Source organism: Panthera onca, chromosome Y (genome assembly GCF_046562875.1).
Source record: "Panthera onca isolate mPanOnc1 chromosome Y, mPanOnc1 haplotype 2, whole genome shotgun sequence".
NCBI classification, from domain to species: domain Eukaryota; kingdom Metazoa; phylum Chordata; class Mammalia; order Carnivora; family Felidae; genus Panthera; species Panthera onca.
In genome coordinates, this window is record NC_138358.1 from 23,747,028 (window position 1) to 23,765,347 (window position 18,320).

Here is an 18,320-nt window from a genome sequence, read left to right on the forward strand (position 1 = left end):
TCACGGATACATTATCTGAGGTATTTTTGACCCTAGAAAGGAAAACGACTTGCAGTAAGGTCTCCAGCGGCCGTAGACACAGGCCTCTCAGACTTCCTACAAGATGGGAACGGGGGAAGGAGCAAGTCAACAACGTTACGTATGTTTTTTTATATTTACACGGTACCCTCTCAGGATTAGAGAGAGCTTTAAAATGTCTCAAAGAGGGGCGCCAGGGTGGCTCTGTCTGTTAGGTGTCGGACTCTTGGCTTTGGCTCAGGTCATGATCTCATGGTTCATGGGTTTGAGCCCTGGGTCAGGCTCTGCATGGACAGTGCGGAGCCTGCTTGGGATCCTCTCTCTCCTTCTCTGTCTGCCCCTCCCCTGCTCATGCTCTCTGTCTCAAAAATTAACAAACAAACGTTAACAAAATAATAACACAACAAATAAAATGTCTCAAAGAGGGGGCACCTGGCTGGCCCAGTTGAGCTTGTGACTCTTGATCGTGGATGGGGTTGTAAGTTCGAGCCCCACATTGGGTAGAGAGTTTACTTAAAGTCTTTAAAAACATAAATAAGGGGCGCCTGGGTGGCTCATCGGTTAAGTATCTGACTTTGGCTCAGGTCACGGTCTCCTGTTCGCAAGTTCGAGCCCCGTGTCGGGCTCTGTGCCGACAGCTCGGAGCCTGGACCCTGCTTCCGATTCTGTGTCTCCCTCTCTCTCTGCCCCTCCCCCGCTCGCCCTCTGTCTCTCAAAAATAAATAAAAATGTTAAAAAAAAAAGCAAATAAAATGTCTCTGAGTTTTGTGATTTCTAAAACGGGGGTGACAGGCTTTGACTTTTTGACAGCAGGCAGCACTTAATGAATGAGGTCATGTTGCAGACCCGCCCATCACGCTTTCTAGTGTTTCACCGACAGCCTCTGGCACGTTGTTCCTGGCGTGGGGCTGGGGGGTTTCTGGGAGGCCTGTCTGGGGCCGCGCAACTCGCCTTGGTGTCAGCCTGCCTGCACGTAGGGCCCACCATCGCCTCTCCTTCTGCGAGAGAACCTGTTTATGTACGGCACTCCCCGGGGAGCCTGAGGTCTCCGGGACGCCCGCACCCCCATGCCAGTGAACTTGGCTCATCTACCCCCTTTCCCTGCCACAAGGGGCCATGGGCTGGAGAATGCAAATCCATCTGAAGGTCAACCCAGCCAAAGGGGATCAAGAAGGTGGGTCAGATTAAAAGGACAGAAGCGGGGCACATAATCCACCCTGAGATCCAACAGGCTGTTTTCAACACCTCCTACCGTAACAGCATTTGTCTTCCATCAGGAGAGCCGAGAGCTGACTGCCCGATACAGTACTCTGTACTGGGGGTGCCTGGTGGCTCAGTTAAGTGTCTGACTCCCGACTTTGGCTCAGGTCACGATCGCAGGGCTCGGGAGTTCGAGCCTCACCTCGGGCTCTGCGCTGACAACGCAAAGCCCGCTTCGGATTCTCGGTTTCCCTCTCTCTCCGCCTCTTTCAAAAATAAGTTAAAAAATCGTCTGTACTATACCAGCTCCTGTCATTCTACTCTCTATATTCAGAATGCTATTTACCCTCAGTTATGGCTGCAGGTACTTCCAGTGGCAACACTGAACCAAACATTCTCTTTTCTGATAACACGACGACCCATCATTGACATATTCTTTGCTACCCGAACACCGTTTCAGTCAAAAACCATTAAATGGCATGAGCACAGCAAACACACTCCTTTGTGCTCCTTGGTTTGCTGCACGGAGAAGGTACTGGTGTTTGTGGGGAGCGTAGGAGGTCAGGGCCGGCCTGGCACCCCTGCCCGGTAAGCTCGGACGGAAGGACGCCTCTCCCTGTCGAACCCGTGTGACCGACAGCGTTATCTCTGGAAAGGGCTGGGCGACACTTTGCTGAGATGACCGCAGGTCATCTGCAGGTGGAAGGTTTCATGCCAGGGGCTTAGAGAAAGTCGAAGACGGGGAGATCCCTTGATGAGGGGGCGGGGGGGGGGGGGGGAGGCCCACAGCCCCGCGGCGCTGAGCCCGAGGTCCGCCTGGGCAAGGCAGGGTTTGCTTCCAGGCTCCGTGTGAGGCCGCTCGTTCCTAAGCACAGACTTCCCAGTCGCCGCTCCTGGCCTGGGTCTCCACAAACGCTGTTTGGGCGTTACTTCTGGAAAGGATTCGGTCGCGGCAATCGGGGGATTACCTGAGTATTCCAGATATGCACGCACTTATCGAAGGAGCCACTGGCCAAATATTTCCCGTCAGGGCTAAAAGCTACGCTGTAGACAGGCTCCTGATGCTTGGTTAGCGTGTGGACGCAGACGCCTCGCTCCACATCCCACAGTCGGACCGTAGAATCGAACGAAGCGCTGGAAAGACGGGAGAGAAAACATCATCCGAGAAACACGCTGGCTTCTTCCTATTTCCCTAAGACGGTCAACGGATCTCACGTGCTGTTTGTCCTTCCTGGCCCTGAGGTTTCGAGAGACAGTGACCGGGCATATGCCTTTTCTAAAATGTGACTTGGGCATATTGAAAAAAAGCCCATAGTTAGAAAACAAATCTTTTCTTCCTTTCTTCCGGGGCTGTTATTAAGGAAACCAGGTGACATCCACATTCATTGCTTTCTGCATGTTCTACGGAGATGAATGATATATGCTCTTGTATAATATTTACTCGATTTCTAAAATGCTCCCTACAGTCTGGGGTGCCTGGGTGGCTCAGTCGGTTAAGCCCCCAACTTCGGCTCAGGTCGTGATCTTGAGTTCGTGAGTTCGAGCCCTACGTCAGGCTTTGTGCTGACAGCTCAGAGCCTGGGGCCTGCTTCGGATTCTGTGTCTCCCTCTCTCTGCCCCTCTCCCGCTCCCGCTGTCTCTCTCTCAAAAAATAAACATTAAAAAAAAAAAAAGCTAAAAAATAAATACTCCTGCAATTTAAAACATCTATTGGGGCGCCTGGGTGGCTCAGTCAGTTGAGCGTCTGACTTCGGCTCAGGTCGTGATCTCACGGTCCGTGAGTTCGAGCCCCGCGTCGGGCTCTGGGCTGATGGCTCAGAGCCTGGAGCCTGCTTCCGATTCTGTGTCTCCCTCTCTCTGCCCCTCCCCTGCTCATGCTCTGTCTCGGTCTCAAAAATAAAAACATTAAAAAAAACCAAAAACCAACATCTACTGTTAGCAACAAAGATGATACCAACAGTCTGGAAACGGAGCAACCTGAGTGACTAAAACTCTTAATCCAACAGGAATTAAAATACAGTCACATCCAAATATGCAACCACACTGTCTCGAGCTCGAATTGGACTTATTTTCAAGTTTAAAAGAACAGCATGTATCACAGAGCGGTAATCGGCTGTGCTCTCACCAGGGACTCAGGCACTGCTATGTTCCCTTTATACCTGTTCGCCGAAAGGATAATTTATGCTCGTGACACAAGAGTCCCTTTTGGGCTATCAAAAACCGATTCTCAGTGTGTTCTCGTAGTAATTTAAGTGGATTTTAGGAGAATTGCTTGAAATAAGACAATTATGGTCTCCACGTTCTTCTGGTTTCAGTCTCTCAGCAGGTGTAGGAATTCCTTCCAGTACTTTCTAAGAGACGGCCTGTGGTCGAGCACTCGCGGCAACAAGAGTCCTTGCTGCTCGGCGAGGCCGCCACCCCCCATCCCGCTCCGTTGCAAAGAAGGAGCATTCTTCCTGATCGACACCTGTCACCTGTGCCCACATATCCATTCTGTGCAAGCCAAGAGCCAGCCCCCGGTTGTTCTGGTAACCAAACATCCCGCCCAAGTCTCATCCCTTCCCGGTGAAGCAAACACACCCACGTGGCTTTGGACTGTGGCTCCCAGATCCCTAGGTCTCCTGGCTCAGTCTCAGAGTCTGTTGGGTTTGTTTTCTGAACGTTCTTTTTAAAACACAATACCCAGAGTAGAACATTACGTCCTGAAAGGGGTCTAACGAGCATCATGACCAACCAGTTCCGCGGACAGCGGCCTAAAGTAACGTGGCTCTGGGGAGGCCACCTCTGCATCACTTATGACCACTCTGGCCAATTGTGGCCTGACTGGTCATTCCTCTCCGCCCGATGCTGGTGTCACAACAGAAATGGTCGGGTCGGGTCTGGTGTCACAACATAAATTGTCGGGTCGGGTCCGGCGTCCCAACTGAGTTCCGTTTCCTTTCTGTGTCTTCACAAAAACCTTCACTAAAGCAAGGGCTCAAAGCCCGGCCCCACGACCAGCCCTTCCCACCAACCTCATGGTTCAAATGACCCTCACCCTCCAGTTACGAGTCACCTGAGAGTCTCGCGGTGCATTCAAAGCGGGCTAGCCACCTCGTTTCCTTTGGAAGGGCGTGAGCAAACTCGCAACACCCCTCAGCAAAACTTCCTGTTCCGTTTGGATACAAAAAACTCTTACTGGCCATGTGGCGAGCTGAGACAGCGAGCAAGGCTGCTTTCAGGAACCGTGCCTGGGCTGTGGGCCGTGTGCCCTTTACCTTGCTAGCATGATGTTGGAATTTGGGTTGCTGGTGGCTGGCCCGGTGGGACTCCACTTTATGGTGTAGATCTCTTTGCTGTGGGCCTGAAGGTCATGGACACACGTATCCTGCTTCATACTCCAGATCTAGAGAACACAGCGGGAACAATGTGAGCAGACGCCGTCTCTGCAGCCAGGAATGGTTCAACATCACCTATTCCGTGAACCTAAGTCACGTGTCTGGCTCCCGGGAAGCTCGCTGCCCGGTCGGCAGGTGGCCGGCCACGCAGTGCCCAGAACAGGGGCGGACAGAGGGCTAGGGCGCCACGGGGAAGGGAAGGACTCTCAGCAGGATCCGTGACGGACACACGGGAGTTACGTGGGTGACAGCGACATCTAGTTAGCGACGGGGACAAAGTACAGAGGCAGGAAGAGTGTGGGGAACAACCAGGCAGAGAGGAACAGTGAGTGGAAGCTACGCACAGAGTACGCGGGTTGTGTCTGGGAGGAGACAGCACGTCCTTGCAGACAGCCGTACCTTTAATGTCATGTCATCAGAGCAGGACGCTAGCAGCATTCCAGAAGGATCCCATTTGATGGCGTTCACCTCGTTCTGAAAGAGCAAAGGGTTTCAGAAAGAACGGCTTGCGAGCAGATACCACAACCTGCCACCAGGTGGCAGCAGCGCTCTGTCGTCTCCACCAGGAGCCTATTTGCCTCTCGCCCGGATGGCAAAGATGGAGACGCCGTGGCATTTCCTCTCATTTCCCTCTTTTCCTTACTCTGCCTTTCACATTTGCATAAGAGCACAACCATGTGCCACACGGAACCAGCCGCCTCATCTGCATTTCTCTAAGGAAAAACACAGTCTCAACTAGGAAGGGAGCCAAGTGAATTTACTCATGATTCAGGGCAGCACATAAAACCAGGAAGACCACGGTTGTTTACAAACCGACTCTGAAAATCGTTTTCCTAAGTCCTTTCACTACGGCTGTTTTCCGTCTAGATCCGTTCCAGAAACTTCTCTTCTGGGGGAGGGGGAGGGGGAGGGGGTGGGGGTGGGGGCGGGGGCGGGAGGGGTGGAAGGAGATTTAAGCCAGGGCTTTAACGCAGGTTGAAGGCCACGTGACCTAAACGCACCAGCAGACGAACGCGGCCGTACAAGTGGTAACCGTTAGAGATACACCCACAGACAAAATCCTCGAGGAGGGCAAAGAGCTCAAAATCCAGAGCAAACAGCACGGAGACAAAATGCCGCAACACAGCACAGGTGCAAAGTTGTAGCGGGCGGCCGCAGTGTGCTGTGGGGGCAGAAAGGAGCGGAACCGCGCACTATCAAGATAGCCTGGAAAAAAAGGGAGGAAGGAAGCTTGGGAGTCCCAGGGGCAGGCCACTGGCTGGGCGAAGGGAGGACAGAGGGGCCGGGCCGCAGACGGTGTTCGTGCGTGTGCACGTGTACGCGAGAAAGCGGGTCCGGGATGCCAGCAGAACCTGGTGCCCAGTGACAGGTGCTGCTCCGGGGACAGACTCAGCAGCACAGGGCAGCTAGGCTGGCTTGATCTACCCTACGGGCAGATGGCTCAGGGCCCAGGAGCGTGGAGCCGGACCCACGGACTACCCCCAGCGAGAGCCATCTGTAAATCCTCTAGGGTATGGCAAACCCCTTCCCCGGAGTGGAGTTTTCTCTCCCTACCTCCGCAACCCAAGTCATAATCACCGGAAGGCAACCAGGGTTGGCTCAGAGTCTCGGGAAGAAACAGGCTCGACTACCTTTGAAAACGTGTGATGGTGACAGAGCTCGAAGTGGGACAGCGGGAAGTCGCAAAAACTTCTATTAAAAGCTGGGGGGGGGGGGGGTCTGGGATTAGAGAAGAGACGGAAGAGATGAGCAAGATAAAGAGCAGGGTCAGTTGACTGACACAATGAGATGTTAACAGCACAGTCGATGCCTCTGCTTTTAGAAGCAAGGACCCGTAGGGACAGAGGCTGGCAAAGGTGAGGAACGTGGAAATGACCAAGTGCTGGGGACAACGGCATCTGTGACCCTGGCAGGTCTTCCAACGGGGCTGAAGTGAACGGGGTTGCGAGGCTATAGAGATTCATCTGGAAAGGCAACGAAAAGCCTCGTGTGCCCCACTAAGGAATCTGATCACACATCAGCTGGCAGTGGAGCTTCCTGGATCGAACGTTCCTTATTTTCCACGAACTGGAGGAAAATGTTGGCCATTGCCGTTTCCAGTATTTTTTCTGTTCCATTCTCTTTTTATCTCTCTCTCTCTCTCTCTCCATGTCACAAATATGCTAGAGTACTTCATACTGTTCATAGGTCATTAAGCCTCTGTTGGAAAGTTTGTTCGAGGCGTCCGAGTTCAGCTCAGGTCATGATCTTGTGGTCCGTGGGTTCGAGCCCTGTGTCAGACTCTGTGCTGACAGCTCAGAACCTGGAGCCTGCTTCAGATTCTGTGTCTCCCTCTCTCTCTGCCCCTCCCCCACTTGTGCTCTGTCTCTCAAAAATAAATAAATGTTAAAAAAAAAGTTTGTTCGATCTTTTATCACTTCTTTAAATTGGCTTATTTCTACAATGTCACTTGAGGCTCACTAACCTTTCTGAAAACTCCCATCTCCTGGTTGAACCCCCCCCCCCCCCCCCCCGCATTAAGATTTCCATTTCAGGGGCCAGTGGGTGGGGTGGCTCAGTTGGTTAAGTGTCCAACTTCAGCTCAGGTCATGATCTCATGGTTCGTGGGTTCAAACCCCCTGTTGGGCTCTGTGCCGACAGCTTGGAGCCTGGAGCTTGCTTTGGATTCTGTGTCTTCCTCTCTCTCTGTTCCTCCCCCACTCTCACTCTGTCTGTCTCTCTCTCAAAAATAAATTAAAAAAAATTTTCCATTTCAGACATTATACCAGTCAGTTCTCAGATTTCCACTGGGCTATTGTTTTTAGAATATAGTTTTCCTTCCCCTGCCGATATTCCCCATCTATTCGTTCATTACAAGCATCCTGTCCTTTATGTCTTTGCACATTTTTGTAACTACTTTAAAGTCTTTCCTGCAGAATCTGACGTCTGACTCCTCTGACAGCCAGTCTTTTCTCCACTGCCTGCCCCCAAGTGGGTTAAATCCAACCACCAGAGATGCTACAAGAGCCCAAGCAGCAAAGGGCTGCAGGAGAACGGACTGAGTATCTCTCTCCGTATCTTTCGATCCCAGGCACTGAGGAGACGCTCACCACCTCCCAGCACGTTCTCCGGAACCAGAGCCCGTACTTACCGTGTGTCCTTGGAAGGTTTTGACGGGGCGGTCGCAGCCGAGTCTGCAGACGTGAATACACATGTCTGTGCTACAGGAGGCAAAGGTAGTGTTGTTCTGCCAGTCTACATCGAGAGCAGGAGCTGGACAGCAGGGGACAGCGGGAGGACATTGACATTTACCAGGTGTGCACAGAGCTCAGTTGATTTAAAACAATTAAAAGCAGAGTCTCAAGAAGCCTGATCTAGTAACACAGTAAAAAAAAACAACCTTCCCAGTGTGAACACAGCCTCTTTTCCTCATAGACCTTAAAGACACCCCCGCCTCCCCCCCCCCCCCCCCCCGCACCACGCCCTGCACATCTGTGGAGCGGACACTCTGGAGAGACCCCCGTGACGGTTCACGTGCCCCGTGGCACGAGAGTCTGGCTCCCCTGACACAGTGAGAAAGCGGAGGGGAGAATCTGCACCTTGCTGCTTCCAGGAACATCACTGGTGCATGGGCTGATGTGACATATTTTAGAGAGGAAAAAGAGAAAAGCAGACGGAGAAGATTTCCTACCCTACGTTCAAGATGGCTCGATTTTTAAAAATGTCCCGCAACACATCAATGCACCCCCCAACTGCAGGGTACTGATCCCTTTGGGGACACAACTGGACGCTGGCTCAGGACTTGTGATGAACACCCCTTCTGACTCCTGGGCATTTCCTTAGGGGCTCTGAGAGCCCTGTGGAGGGTTTGGGGGATGGCGATGGCCTTCCCTACACCTCACAGCTCTCTCCCTGCACCAGACCTCTCCATCGCACTACTCGGCATCCCTGCTGTCTCCTGACGCCTCCTTCTTTCTAGGAGAAAGCGGGTTAGCTTCCTCCAAACCTCTGATCACAAAGTTTTCATCAACTGATCAATACCATAACCATGTCTCGTGTGTTTCTTTGAAAGGCAAGTTAGCAGCGGGTCGGGAGAAGAATGCAGAGGACTCAGGCTAGGCTGACAATCGGACTGCCCCTTCTCTTCTTCAGTGTTTAAGTGAGACAGGCAGGCCTCTGCAGGGGTCCACGTTCCACAGTGGGTAACCGCACGAGGCATCCCATCAGCCTCTGCGTGCGGCTCCGTCCCGGAGTGGCTGTTGTGGCTGTGTACTTGGTCGAGAGCGAGCACGGGCTTCTTCAAAAGCCAAGACCGTCCCTTTTGGTCACATCCCCGGCAGTGTTTCAGGACAGCCCCGCGGTCCCTGGGGCGCATTTCCCACGTGTACAACACAGAACGAAGGAACCGATCCCATGTGGTCGGAGTGACGCTCCCGTGAGCCTGAGAGGCAAGACCCCAGCTGCTCTCGCCTACAACACCGCCCCAGCTACATCCCGAATTCCCGGGCCACCCTCTGCACTGTGAGGGCCACGTGATTCATATACCTGGAAATAGGACACTCAGGTGGGCACTTCAGGGGACAGTGTTTACCACCTGCTCATAAAAATTAACATCCACCAGCCCTTGCCGTCCAAAGAGGGGACCCTCTGTACTTAGGTGGCTGGCCCCACCGTGAGTCGGCCGCTGTCCAGGACCCTCAGAAGCCCCAGTGTGATCTCACCATTCAGTGCGGGTGAGCGGCAGGTACCAAGGCCCAGCCATTGTGGGTGTCTGCACGGCCTCCCTGCCCACAGAGGGACCGGCGAGGTTCAACGACCAGCATTCGAGGCTCAGCCTGGCTTTCTCTGCTGTTTGTTTGTTTTTTTTAAGTGTAATTTTGAAACATTACTGTTCCCCCAGGCTCCCCCAGTGGTTGTGTTTTATAGCCCTACAGGATCAAGACCAGAAAGATGATGGTACGTGTGTGTCAGCCCATGCCGTTTCATCACACAGGCGGCTCTGTGCGACTGCCCCCCACAGTCAAGATCCAGAGCCCTCCCTGCGGCATCCCAAAACTCTGCCTCCACTGATCTGTTCTCCAATCTAAAATCTCATCATCTCGGGGCACCTGGGGGGCTCGAGTCGGTTAAGCGCCCGACTTCGGCTCATGTCATGATCACACGGTCTGTGAGATCCAGCCCCGCGTCGGGCTCTGTGCCGACAGCTCGGAGCCTGGGGCCTGCTTCGGATTCTGTGTCGCCCTCTCTCTCTGCCCCTCCCTTGCTCACACGTGTGCGCTCTCTCAAAAGTAAACATTTAAAAAAATAATGAAGATTAAAAATTATAAACCTCAGGCATCGAAGGGCACCTGGATGGATCAGTTGGTTGAGCGTCTGACTCTTGACTTCGGCTCAGGTTATCATCCCGGGGTCACGGGATCAAGCCCTGTGTTGGGCTCTGTGCTGAGTGTGGAGCCTGCTTGGGATTCTCCCCCCACACCCACTTCTCTCTCTCCCCTCTACAACCCCGTCCCTCTCCCTTGCTCATGCACTCTAAAATAAAAAAAATAACAATAATAAATAAAAACCTCGGGTACTGAGACTTAATGAGTTTTCTTGACAGACGGCTGTTTGCACATGTTATCACACTGGTTTTGGGGGGGGGGGGGCATGTCAGACGTGCCGTGTGATTCTGCCGGGAGAGGACCCTTGGAAAGGTCTGGATTTCACTTCGTTCACCTTCTGATTTTGCTTTGTATCTCTTCACTGTAATACATCTGACCCCTGAGGACATCTACCTGCTGAGTCTGGGGAGTTCTCCCAGGGAACTTCGGAGTCTGGGCGTGGTCTCAGGGAACCCCAACACAGCGTCGCCCTGGGGACGGCAGGGGAAAGACGCCCACGCCAGTTCTGCGGTCGGTGACATGCATTCCCCTACTACCAGCTAGATTTCGTGGCCTCCTTCCTGCAATCCTTCGTGATTACTTTAAGGGACATTGAGCTGCCATGGACTACCATTTCTGAATTCCAAAAAACAAAAAAACAAACTCACCGGAATGAAACGGAAACTGTTGTTTGGCTTCTCCTGTGTGAGCGTCCCAAATAATTGTTGTCTGTGCTCCGCAAAACAAAAAGAAAAAGTTAGCAACTCTTCTTCACCGAAAGATTTCCCTAGAAAAATTTCACACACGACCAAAGACCGAGAACACCCCTTCCTTCTAAACTGGCACGGTCTGAAAGAGACAGAATGTGAGTCACACAGGTCATTTTTAATTATCTGGGGACTACATTTAAAAAAAAATAGGTGGGGCGCCTGGGTGGCTCAGTCGGTTAAGTGGCCGACTTCGGCTCAGGTCACGATCTCGCGGTCCATGAGTTCGAGCCCTGCGTCTGGCTCTGTGCTGACAGCTCGGAGCCTGGAGCCTGTTTCGGATTCTGTGTCTCCCTCTCTCTGACCCTCCCCCATTCATGCTCTGTCTCTCTCTGTCTCAAAAATAAATAAACGTTAAAAAAAATTAAAAAAAAAAAAAAGAAAAGAAAATCTTTCTTCTAAAAAAAAAAAAAGGAAAAAAAGATAAAAAAAAATAGGAAAAAGAAATGGGTAAAATTAATTTTAGCAATATATTTTATTTCACTCCAACGTGGCCAAAATATTATTGTTTCAACATGCAATCAACAGAGAAACATCAATTAGATAATTTGGCATTCTGTCTTTCATCTAGATACTCTGCCTCGACTGGGGGCTATATGCTCCCTCACCCTCGACAGGGAGACGGGTTGAAAAGTGTGCAATTAAGCACCTTTCTGGCACTTTTCCAAATAAAGAGCTACAGACGCTGCCAGTCCTGACACTTCCAAGACCATCACCCCAAGAATCGGGGATCTTCGATACAGCCGAGAGTAGTCGTGACCCTGGGATCAGGCCCCAGTTCACGGGTCGAGAAACAGGGAGACAAAATGATCTCCCTCCACCCCTTGGAAAGCAAAGTAAATCCTGGATTCTTAGGAACTTACTGATCTTGGGAAGATACGCAGGGAAGGAACCAGAGGCCGCTCAGTGAACACCACCGGAATTAAGTCTTAATCAACTGGAACTTTCACCTTAATTGAAACCTTTCCACCTTCCTGTCCATGGCAGTTAAGAAAGATTTTGCTTTGGGGCGCCCGCGTGGCTCAGTTGATTAAGCATCTGACTTCAGCTCAGGTTATGATCTCGCAGTCTGTGAGTTCAAGCCCCGTGTCAGACTCTGTGCTGACAGCTCAGAGCCTGGAGCCTGCTTCAGATTCTGTGTCTCCTTCTTTCTGCCCCTCCCCCGCTCGCACTATCTCTCTCTCAAAAATAGACATTAAAAAAAAGATTTAAAATAAAAACATAATAAAAAGAAATATTTTGTTTTAAGGGGCGCTTGGGTGGCTGAGTTGGTTAAGTGTCTGACTTTAGCTCAGGTTGTGACCTAGAGGTTCATGGGTTTGAGCCCCGCGTCGGGCTCTGTGCTGACAGCTCAGAGCCTGGAACCTGCTTCGGATTCTGTGTCTCCCTCTCTCTCTGCCCCTCTCCTGCTTGTGGTCTGTCTCTCAAAAATAAAGAAATGTTAAAAAAAAAAAAAATGTTAAAAAAAAAAAAAGCAAGCAAGCAAGCCCGCCCTCTGGAAACCAAACCAAAGTAGAGTATTCACACCCAGTTGACAGGTGTACAAACACAAAGTGCCGTGAGGACATGCTTTTCTTCCCCTTCTGTTTCCATTTCTTGATAATATTTCCCCACAGCAAGGACTTCAAATTCCCACCAAGTCTTAGGAATGACATGACCATCCAATCCCTGTTTTTTGGGGGTCAGGACTCCTGGCTGTTGGCGACTGAGGACACAAATCCAGGACGGGTTCAGACTCAGAGCCAGATGGCACCTACACCGCCTCATTCCTTGCCCACCCATGGCTTCTACATGCACTTGGGTGCTCGTGGCCGCCCGGCCTTGACCCCATCACATCCACCGGCAGCCCCGTCCAGCGGCTCCGTGGCCGTCAGGGGCGTGCCCGCTCGTGCGCGGCTCCGCTCTACTGCCGTGCTCGGAGAGGCCCGCAGCCCTTCCACAGGAAGTAACGATGTATCGAATCAGGGAAACAGAAGCCTGGCCTCTCGAGAGAAGACAGTCCGTGTTTCCAAAATGGCCCAGTGGTGAAGGGTTTCCGTCCAGTGCGTCCCACACCCCTTTGCTTGTTCAAGCGTTGCATATTTAAATGCAATTTGGGGACTTCCTGTGTCACCGAATAATGCACCTCAAAAACAGGGGTGGAAGTCTGGCACAAAGGTCTGTGGAACGGTAGACTATATTGAGAGCGTACGTATTATAAATGAACAGTCAGATCAAACCCACAAAAACAAAACCGAATAAACCTCTTCTGCTATCTTAAGCAGCAGAAATTCTCAGCATTAAAAAACCAAAAAACAAACAAACAAAACCCAGGATGTGATCCAGAGATTAAAAATAAATAAGCATCTGCAGATGAGAGACACCTACGTCAAGCTAATACTCACTTTGTCTACACCAGCACTCAAAATGTAATTCCCCTTTTTGTTCCATTTCAAGGCAAAGATGGGGCCTTTGTGTTGCCCTAAGGTGCTGGCCAGGTTGCCTGTTACGTAGGGAAACAACAAACAGGTTGACTTCAAAGCCATGGTCGGCTCACTGGGTGATTCCACACTGGGGCACGCCTGCTCCCACCCCACACGAGGCAGGCCGGGCTCACCATCTTCCGTCCATATTCTCGCAAAACCATCATAGGAGCCTGTGGCCAACAGCGTCCCGTCGCTCTGCGGGCCAGAAAGAAACAGACAGCACCACCAACAGCTCAGTGGGGGCAGCGTCGAAAACAGAAGACGGCCCGTCAGCTGATCCCAGGGCGAGGCCACTCTCCCAGCAGGAGCTGGCTCCCAGGGAAGGGACAGACCGAGCCTGTGCGCCTCCTGGAGCCCACACTGCTCCGAACCCACAACGTGAGGCACCGTGAGGACAGGCGCAGGAACAGGGGAGATGCTGCCACCGCTCACCCCGGTGGCACAGTTACAACCACCGTATGAGACGTGACGGTAGTGAGGCTTAAGGAAGCTTTGAAAACCGTGCCTGCACATACGGAAACGAAAGTGTACAGAAGTCACGAAGGACTGCGGGCTTCCCACGTCCAAATGCACGTGACGCCTGCTGTCGAGACAGCGAGGGGACACGTCCCCTTCCCCGGGTAGCGCCTCACATCCCGGCCAGCGGAACGGCCCCCCCCCCCCCCCCCCCCGGAAAACCACCGGGCTCATCTTGCTTAATGATGGGAAGACGAGCCTCTGAACCCCCAGCCAGGGGTCTGCCCGACACGGCCTTGTGAGAAGCTCTCAGGAACAGAGAGCACCCGTACCACCGGCCCCCGGGGTTGGGGGTGCTCGCCAACGGGACCGCCCGCTCCCCTGTGTTTCGCAGGGGCGCCCCCCGCGGCGCTGGAGGGTCTCCGGGGGCTTAAGCGTCTGGGTGGCGGCAGGGGCTTACGTTCCAGTCCAGGGAGGTCACGTCTTTATTACTGGGGACGTCATGGCCCCCTTCTCGTATACAGTGCCTCAACACGAGCTGCGTGGAGCCCCCGTTGCTGTTTTCGTTAAGGTTCCATATCCTTGCCGTTGAGTCTCCGGATCTGCAGAATGAACACGCACATGCACTCAGCGTCCGGGTCCAGTGGAAACAAAGCCCATCAGACTTCCGGGCGGCCTACGTCAGCTATCTCTGGCCCACGGCCTGTGTCTTCTTAATCACGCTCACGGGCCGTGTTTTCCTGCTCGCCATTTTTGCCGCTCTTAGTAATTTAACGTGTCTTTGCGCTGCTCTCCACCCCACTGAGAACACAGCGTGGAAGGAGGACTCCCTCACAGCCCGGGGAAGAGAGCGGCACAGAGAGCCCCAGGCCGTGCTCCGCACACAGAAGAGGGCAGCACTTACTCCATGAGGCACAGTTCCGGAAAGCATCTCGGACCCCACGGGCCCTGCAGCACCCACCACCTGGCATCCTTACCCTGAAGCTAGGAGATCGCTGACGGGGTTCCAGGCACAAATGAACACCTCGGACTCGTGGCCCCGAAGGACTGTGGCTTTGTTGGGTGGAATCTCAACGTCCCCGTCTATTTCCATTGGTTTCGAATGATTATCTGTCACAAGAGATAGGAAAAGACACGTGGCTGACCAGTATAAAAGAAACGCATTCTTGGGGGCACTTGAGTCTTAGAAACACCTTCTTTTCGTGTACTTAGTTCTATTACCTCTGACGATCGTAACTGAATCCTGGCTTTTGTGTAATGTAGTAAATATATGGCATTTTCTTAGTTCAACACTCTCCAAATTTGATAGAGAAATACAAATTTATTTATTCTTCCTAATTAGGGCCAGGCTAATGTCTAACCACCACCACGACACTGGGGAACAATGACGACAGCCAGCTAGAGCCTGAAGGTTGCTCTTTTCCAGATGGGGTGACACGTGTTATCTACGAGCACCTTTTGGAGGTAACACCTTTTTTTTTTTTTTTTTTTAAGTTTATTTATTTTGAGGGAGAAAGCAAGCACAAGTTGGGGGTAAGGGGGCAGAGACAAAGGAAAGAGTGAGAACTCTAAGCAGGCTCCGCACTATCAGCACGTAGCCCAATGCAGGGCTTGAACCCATGAACCGTGAGCTCGTGACCTGAGACGAAGTTGGACGCTTAACCGACGGAGCCATCCAGGCGCTCCTGAGTATCACGTCTCTGTCTGTGAAGCTCCTACCGGGAGACGCCACCATTGTTGCAGAATGCCCGCCACCCCGCACCCCTGCCTGCAAACACCCTTGTACTCGTGGGGGTCCGGTGCCGTTAGCGTCCTGAAGTCACCTTTGTATCGGAGTTCTCGAGCTGAGCAGAACCGCCATGCTTTCTAAGCGGACAGGCCTCCCTGGATGAGCCACGGGATCCAGGTTCTGAATGCCCAAGGAAGCCTGGTGACCGTGGACACTGGCCGTGCTAAATGCCACCTGGAAACCATCCCGGAGGGCGGCTGTTTTCCTCCCAAGCGGCAGGAGAGGAAAGACTCTTGAAGGTCAGCACAAAATACCGCCTCAGACACCACGGTCTGGTTTCAACCTGCGCTGCAGCAACATGACGCAAACTGCAGGTGGCAGCAGGCCTCACGGAATAAAGGGAACGCGGAAGGCGGAGGACTACGTGGCAGGGGGGAGGTGGCCGCGAGCTGTCAGGGATGCTCCCCGGAACGAGGAAGTCAACCCAGAGGCACCCTTGGATCGAAGGCTCCGTGTGTGTGTGGCCAGTGTGCTTTAAGAAGCGTGCGTGTCTGCACGCAGCCGTGCTCCATTACATTTTCTTAGGATTTAAAAGGAATTCTGTGGCGCCCGGGGGGGTTTCGATCAGTTAAGCATCTCACTTCGGCTCAGGTTGCGATCTCAAAGCTCCTGAGTTCGAGCCCCGCGTCGGGGTCTGCGCTGACAGCTCAGAGCCTGGAGCCTGCTTCGGATTCTGCGTCTCCCTCTCTCTCTGCCCCTCCCCCACTTGTGCTCTGTCTCTCCCCCAAAAATAAATAAAATGTGAAAATAAATCAATAAATAAAGAAACATAAAAAAACAAAAATAAATAAAAGAAATCCGTGCAATTTACAAGTTGGGAAAATTTCTGTCTTGGCAGACGTACGGATTTCTTAAAGTTCACCAATGCCAAATTGCTTTCCTTGACAGAAGATTAAGAAACACACACACAAAAGCACACTTCGAACTTAGACCCTGAAGCAGTCTTTGAGTCCATGAGCCGCAGATCAGAGCAGAGTCAGGTTCTCTGGATAGGACCTCGGGCTGATCTGTGAGCTGAACCCTCCCAGCGGATCTCGGCCAAACTCACTCAGCACGGGAGGCCGAATGACAGGACCCGTGGCCTCCACAAATGAAACCCTCTTATGTCGAACGGTAGTCACACAGTTCTTCTCGCTGCTGTACGAAAGGAGCTCTCAGAGGAGCCCAGTGCCCCAAAATCAGGGCTATGTGCGTCCAGACCGTCGCATCCAAGGACCTCCCGAAAACGGTGTGAAGCCCTCGCGGGCAAACAGCACGCGGACAGCACAGCGCCTAAGCACGCACGGCGGGCAGATCGCGAAGAGTCTAGCCGACTCACACAGACGGAGCAGAGAAACCGCCAGAAGCTCGCCCACCCCCAGAGCCCCGCACGTACTTATCGCGTGGGCTCCGTTCTCCTCCCCGTTCACCGTGGCCTCTCCGTTCTTTGGTGGATGTTGCTGAGCAACGGCTGTCGGGGCCGCCGTGGCCGTCGTGGCCGCCGCGGCCGCGGCCGCCGCGGCCGCGGCCGCCGCACTGGCCTGCTGCTGAGCGAGCTTCTCCCGGAAGGCCTGCTGCCGCGTCTGCACCACGTCGGGCATCACCGCATCGATCAGGGACAGGGACTCTATGGGGCGGCCGTCGAACACCGTGCCATCCTGGGGAGAGAGCATGGGGACGGCTGTCGGTGCCCGGAGGGGAGCCAGTGGGGACTGGGCGTCCACAGCAACACCCGTGGAGTCCGCAGTGGGCTGGGGACAGGTGGGCACAGTGGGGTGTAGGGGATGGCTGGGAGGGGCGGGTGGGCACAGTGGGTGTGGGGGACGGCTGGGAGGGGCGGGTGGGCACAGTGGGGTGTGGGGGACGGCTGGGAGGGGCGGGTGGGCACAGTGGGTGTGGGGGACGGCTGGGAGGGGCCGGTGGGCACAGTGGGTGTGGGGGACGGCTGGGAGGGGCCGGTGGGCACAGTGGGGTGTGGGAGGCGGCCGGGAGGGACAGGTAGGCACAGTGGGGTGTGGGGGGGGAACGGCTGGGAGGGGCGGGTGGGCACAGTGGGGTGTGGGGGAGGACGGCCGGGAGGAGCAGGTGGGCACAGTGGGGTGTGGGGGGGGATGGCCGGGAGGGGCAGGTGGGCACAGTGGGGTGTGGGGGGGGTCGGCTGGGAGGGGCAGGGGGGGCACAGCGGGATGTTGCGGGGGGCGGCGCACATGGAGATTCTGGGGTCATGACCGACTCCGTATTGGGTAAACACCAGACTGAATTGGGGCATTAGTGCCATGTGAACCTTGCTATTTCACGACAAAAAGTGCTATGCTGGATGCAGGGGTTCCCAGCGGGGAGTGACTGTTCCCTCTGAGGGGACATCTGGCAATGTCTGAAGACATCGTGGGCTGTCCCCACTAGACAGATGTAACTGGCATCTAGTGGGTGCAGGCCGGGGACGCTGCTCAACACGCTGGACCGTGTACAGGATGCCCCAGCACAGTCACCTGCCCCCACAAGGCGGCAGTGCTGGGGCTGACAAGCTGTGTGCAGGTGCTATGGCTGGTGGGCAGACCTGTGACCAACTACCCTTTTACACGGAAGAGGCAGCTCTTCAGAAACCCAAGGCCAATTTAGAGATACTAGCACAGTTCAGGATTTGATTCCTTGTGCACCCGTCTGTCCGAATTAACACCATGTGAACCTGCTGCCATTGAAATGACGTTCTGGGTTCAGGGTGTGGATTAAATCTAGCCGTGACATACGGACGACAGCACTGTTCAATTCCTACTCGTTTTAATTTAATTCCTCTTCTTCCCACAGCTTTTGATGCGCTGGCTTCTACTTGCAATGAAAAAGTTTCCATGCACACTTAAAAACACAGAAGAATGTTCTTTCCTTCCAAATCACTCCAGGAGCGCCTGGGTGGCTCAGTCGGTTAAGCG

The 18,320-nt window shown here is 53.4% G+C and overlaps 2 protein-coding genes across 9 annotated transcripts in view; one reads left to right on the forward strand and one right to left on the reverse strand.

Moving 5' to 3' along the window:
- The window catches only part of LOC145714973 (G-protein coupled receptor 143-like), a 64,122-nt gene extending 56,348 nt beyond the window's left edge, over window positions 1-7,774 (forward strand). Inside the window, exon 9 of the mRNA XM_081794553.1 lies at window positions 7,666-7,774. Coding sequence (XP_081650679.1) covers window positions 7,666-7,748 — 83 coding nt within the window. The 3' untranslated portion in view covers window positions 7,749-7,774. The remainder of the gene's footprint in view (window positions 1-7,665) is intronic.
- The window catches only part of LOC145714972 (F-box-like/WD repeat-containing protein TBL1X), a 229,568-nt gene that overhangs the window by 4,883 nt on the left and 206,365 nt on the right, over window positions 1-18,320 (reverse strand). For all 8 annotated transcript variants that reach the window (XM_081794549.1, XM_081794550.1, XM_081794548.1 and 5 more), the window contains 10 exons: window positions 16,790-17,051; window positions 14,603-14,735; window positions 14,086-14,227; window positions 13,301-13,364; window positions 13,089-13,186; window positions 10,606-10,666; window positions 7,726-7,847; window positions 4,995-5,069; window positions 4,476-4,603; window positions 2,187-2,352 (listed from right to left, as the gene is read on the reverse strand). In XM_081794549.1, coding sequence (XP_081650675.1) covers window positions 2,187-2,352; window positions 4,476-4,603; window positions 4,995-5,069; window positions 7,726-7,847; window positions 10,606-10,666; window positions 13,089-13,186; window positions 13,301-13,364; window positions 14,086-14,227; window positions 14,603-14,735; window positions 16,790-17,051 — 1,251 coding nt within the window. The remainder of the gene's footprint in view (window positions 1-2,186; window positions 2,353-4,475; window positions 4,604-4,994; window positions 5,070-7,725; window positions 7,848-10,605; window positions 10,667-13,088; window positions 13,187-13,300; window positions 13,365-14,085; window positions 14,228-14,602; window positions 14,736-16,789; window positions 17,052-18,320) is intronic.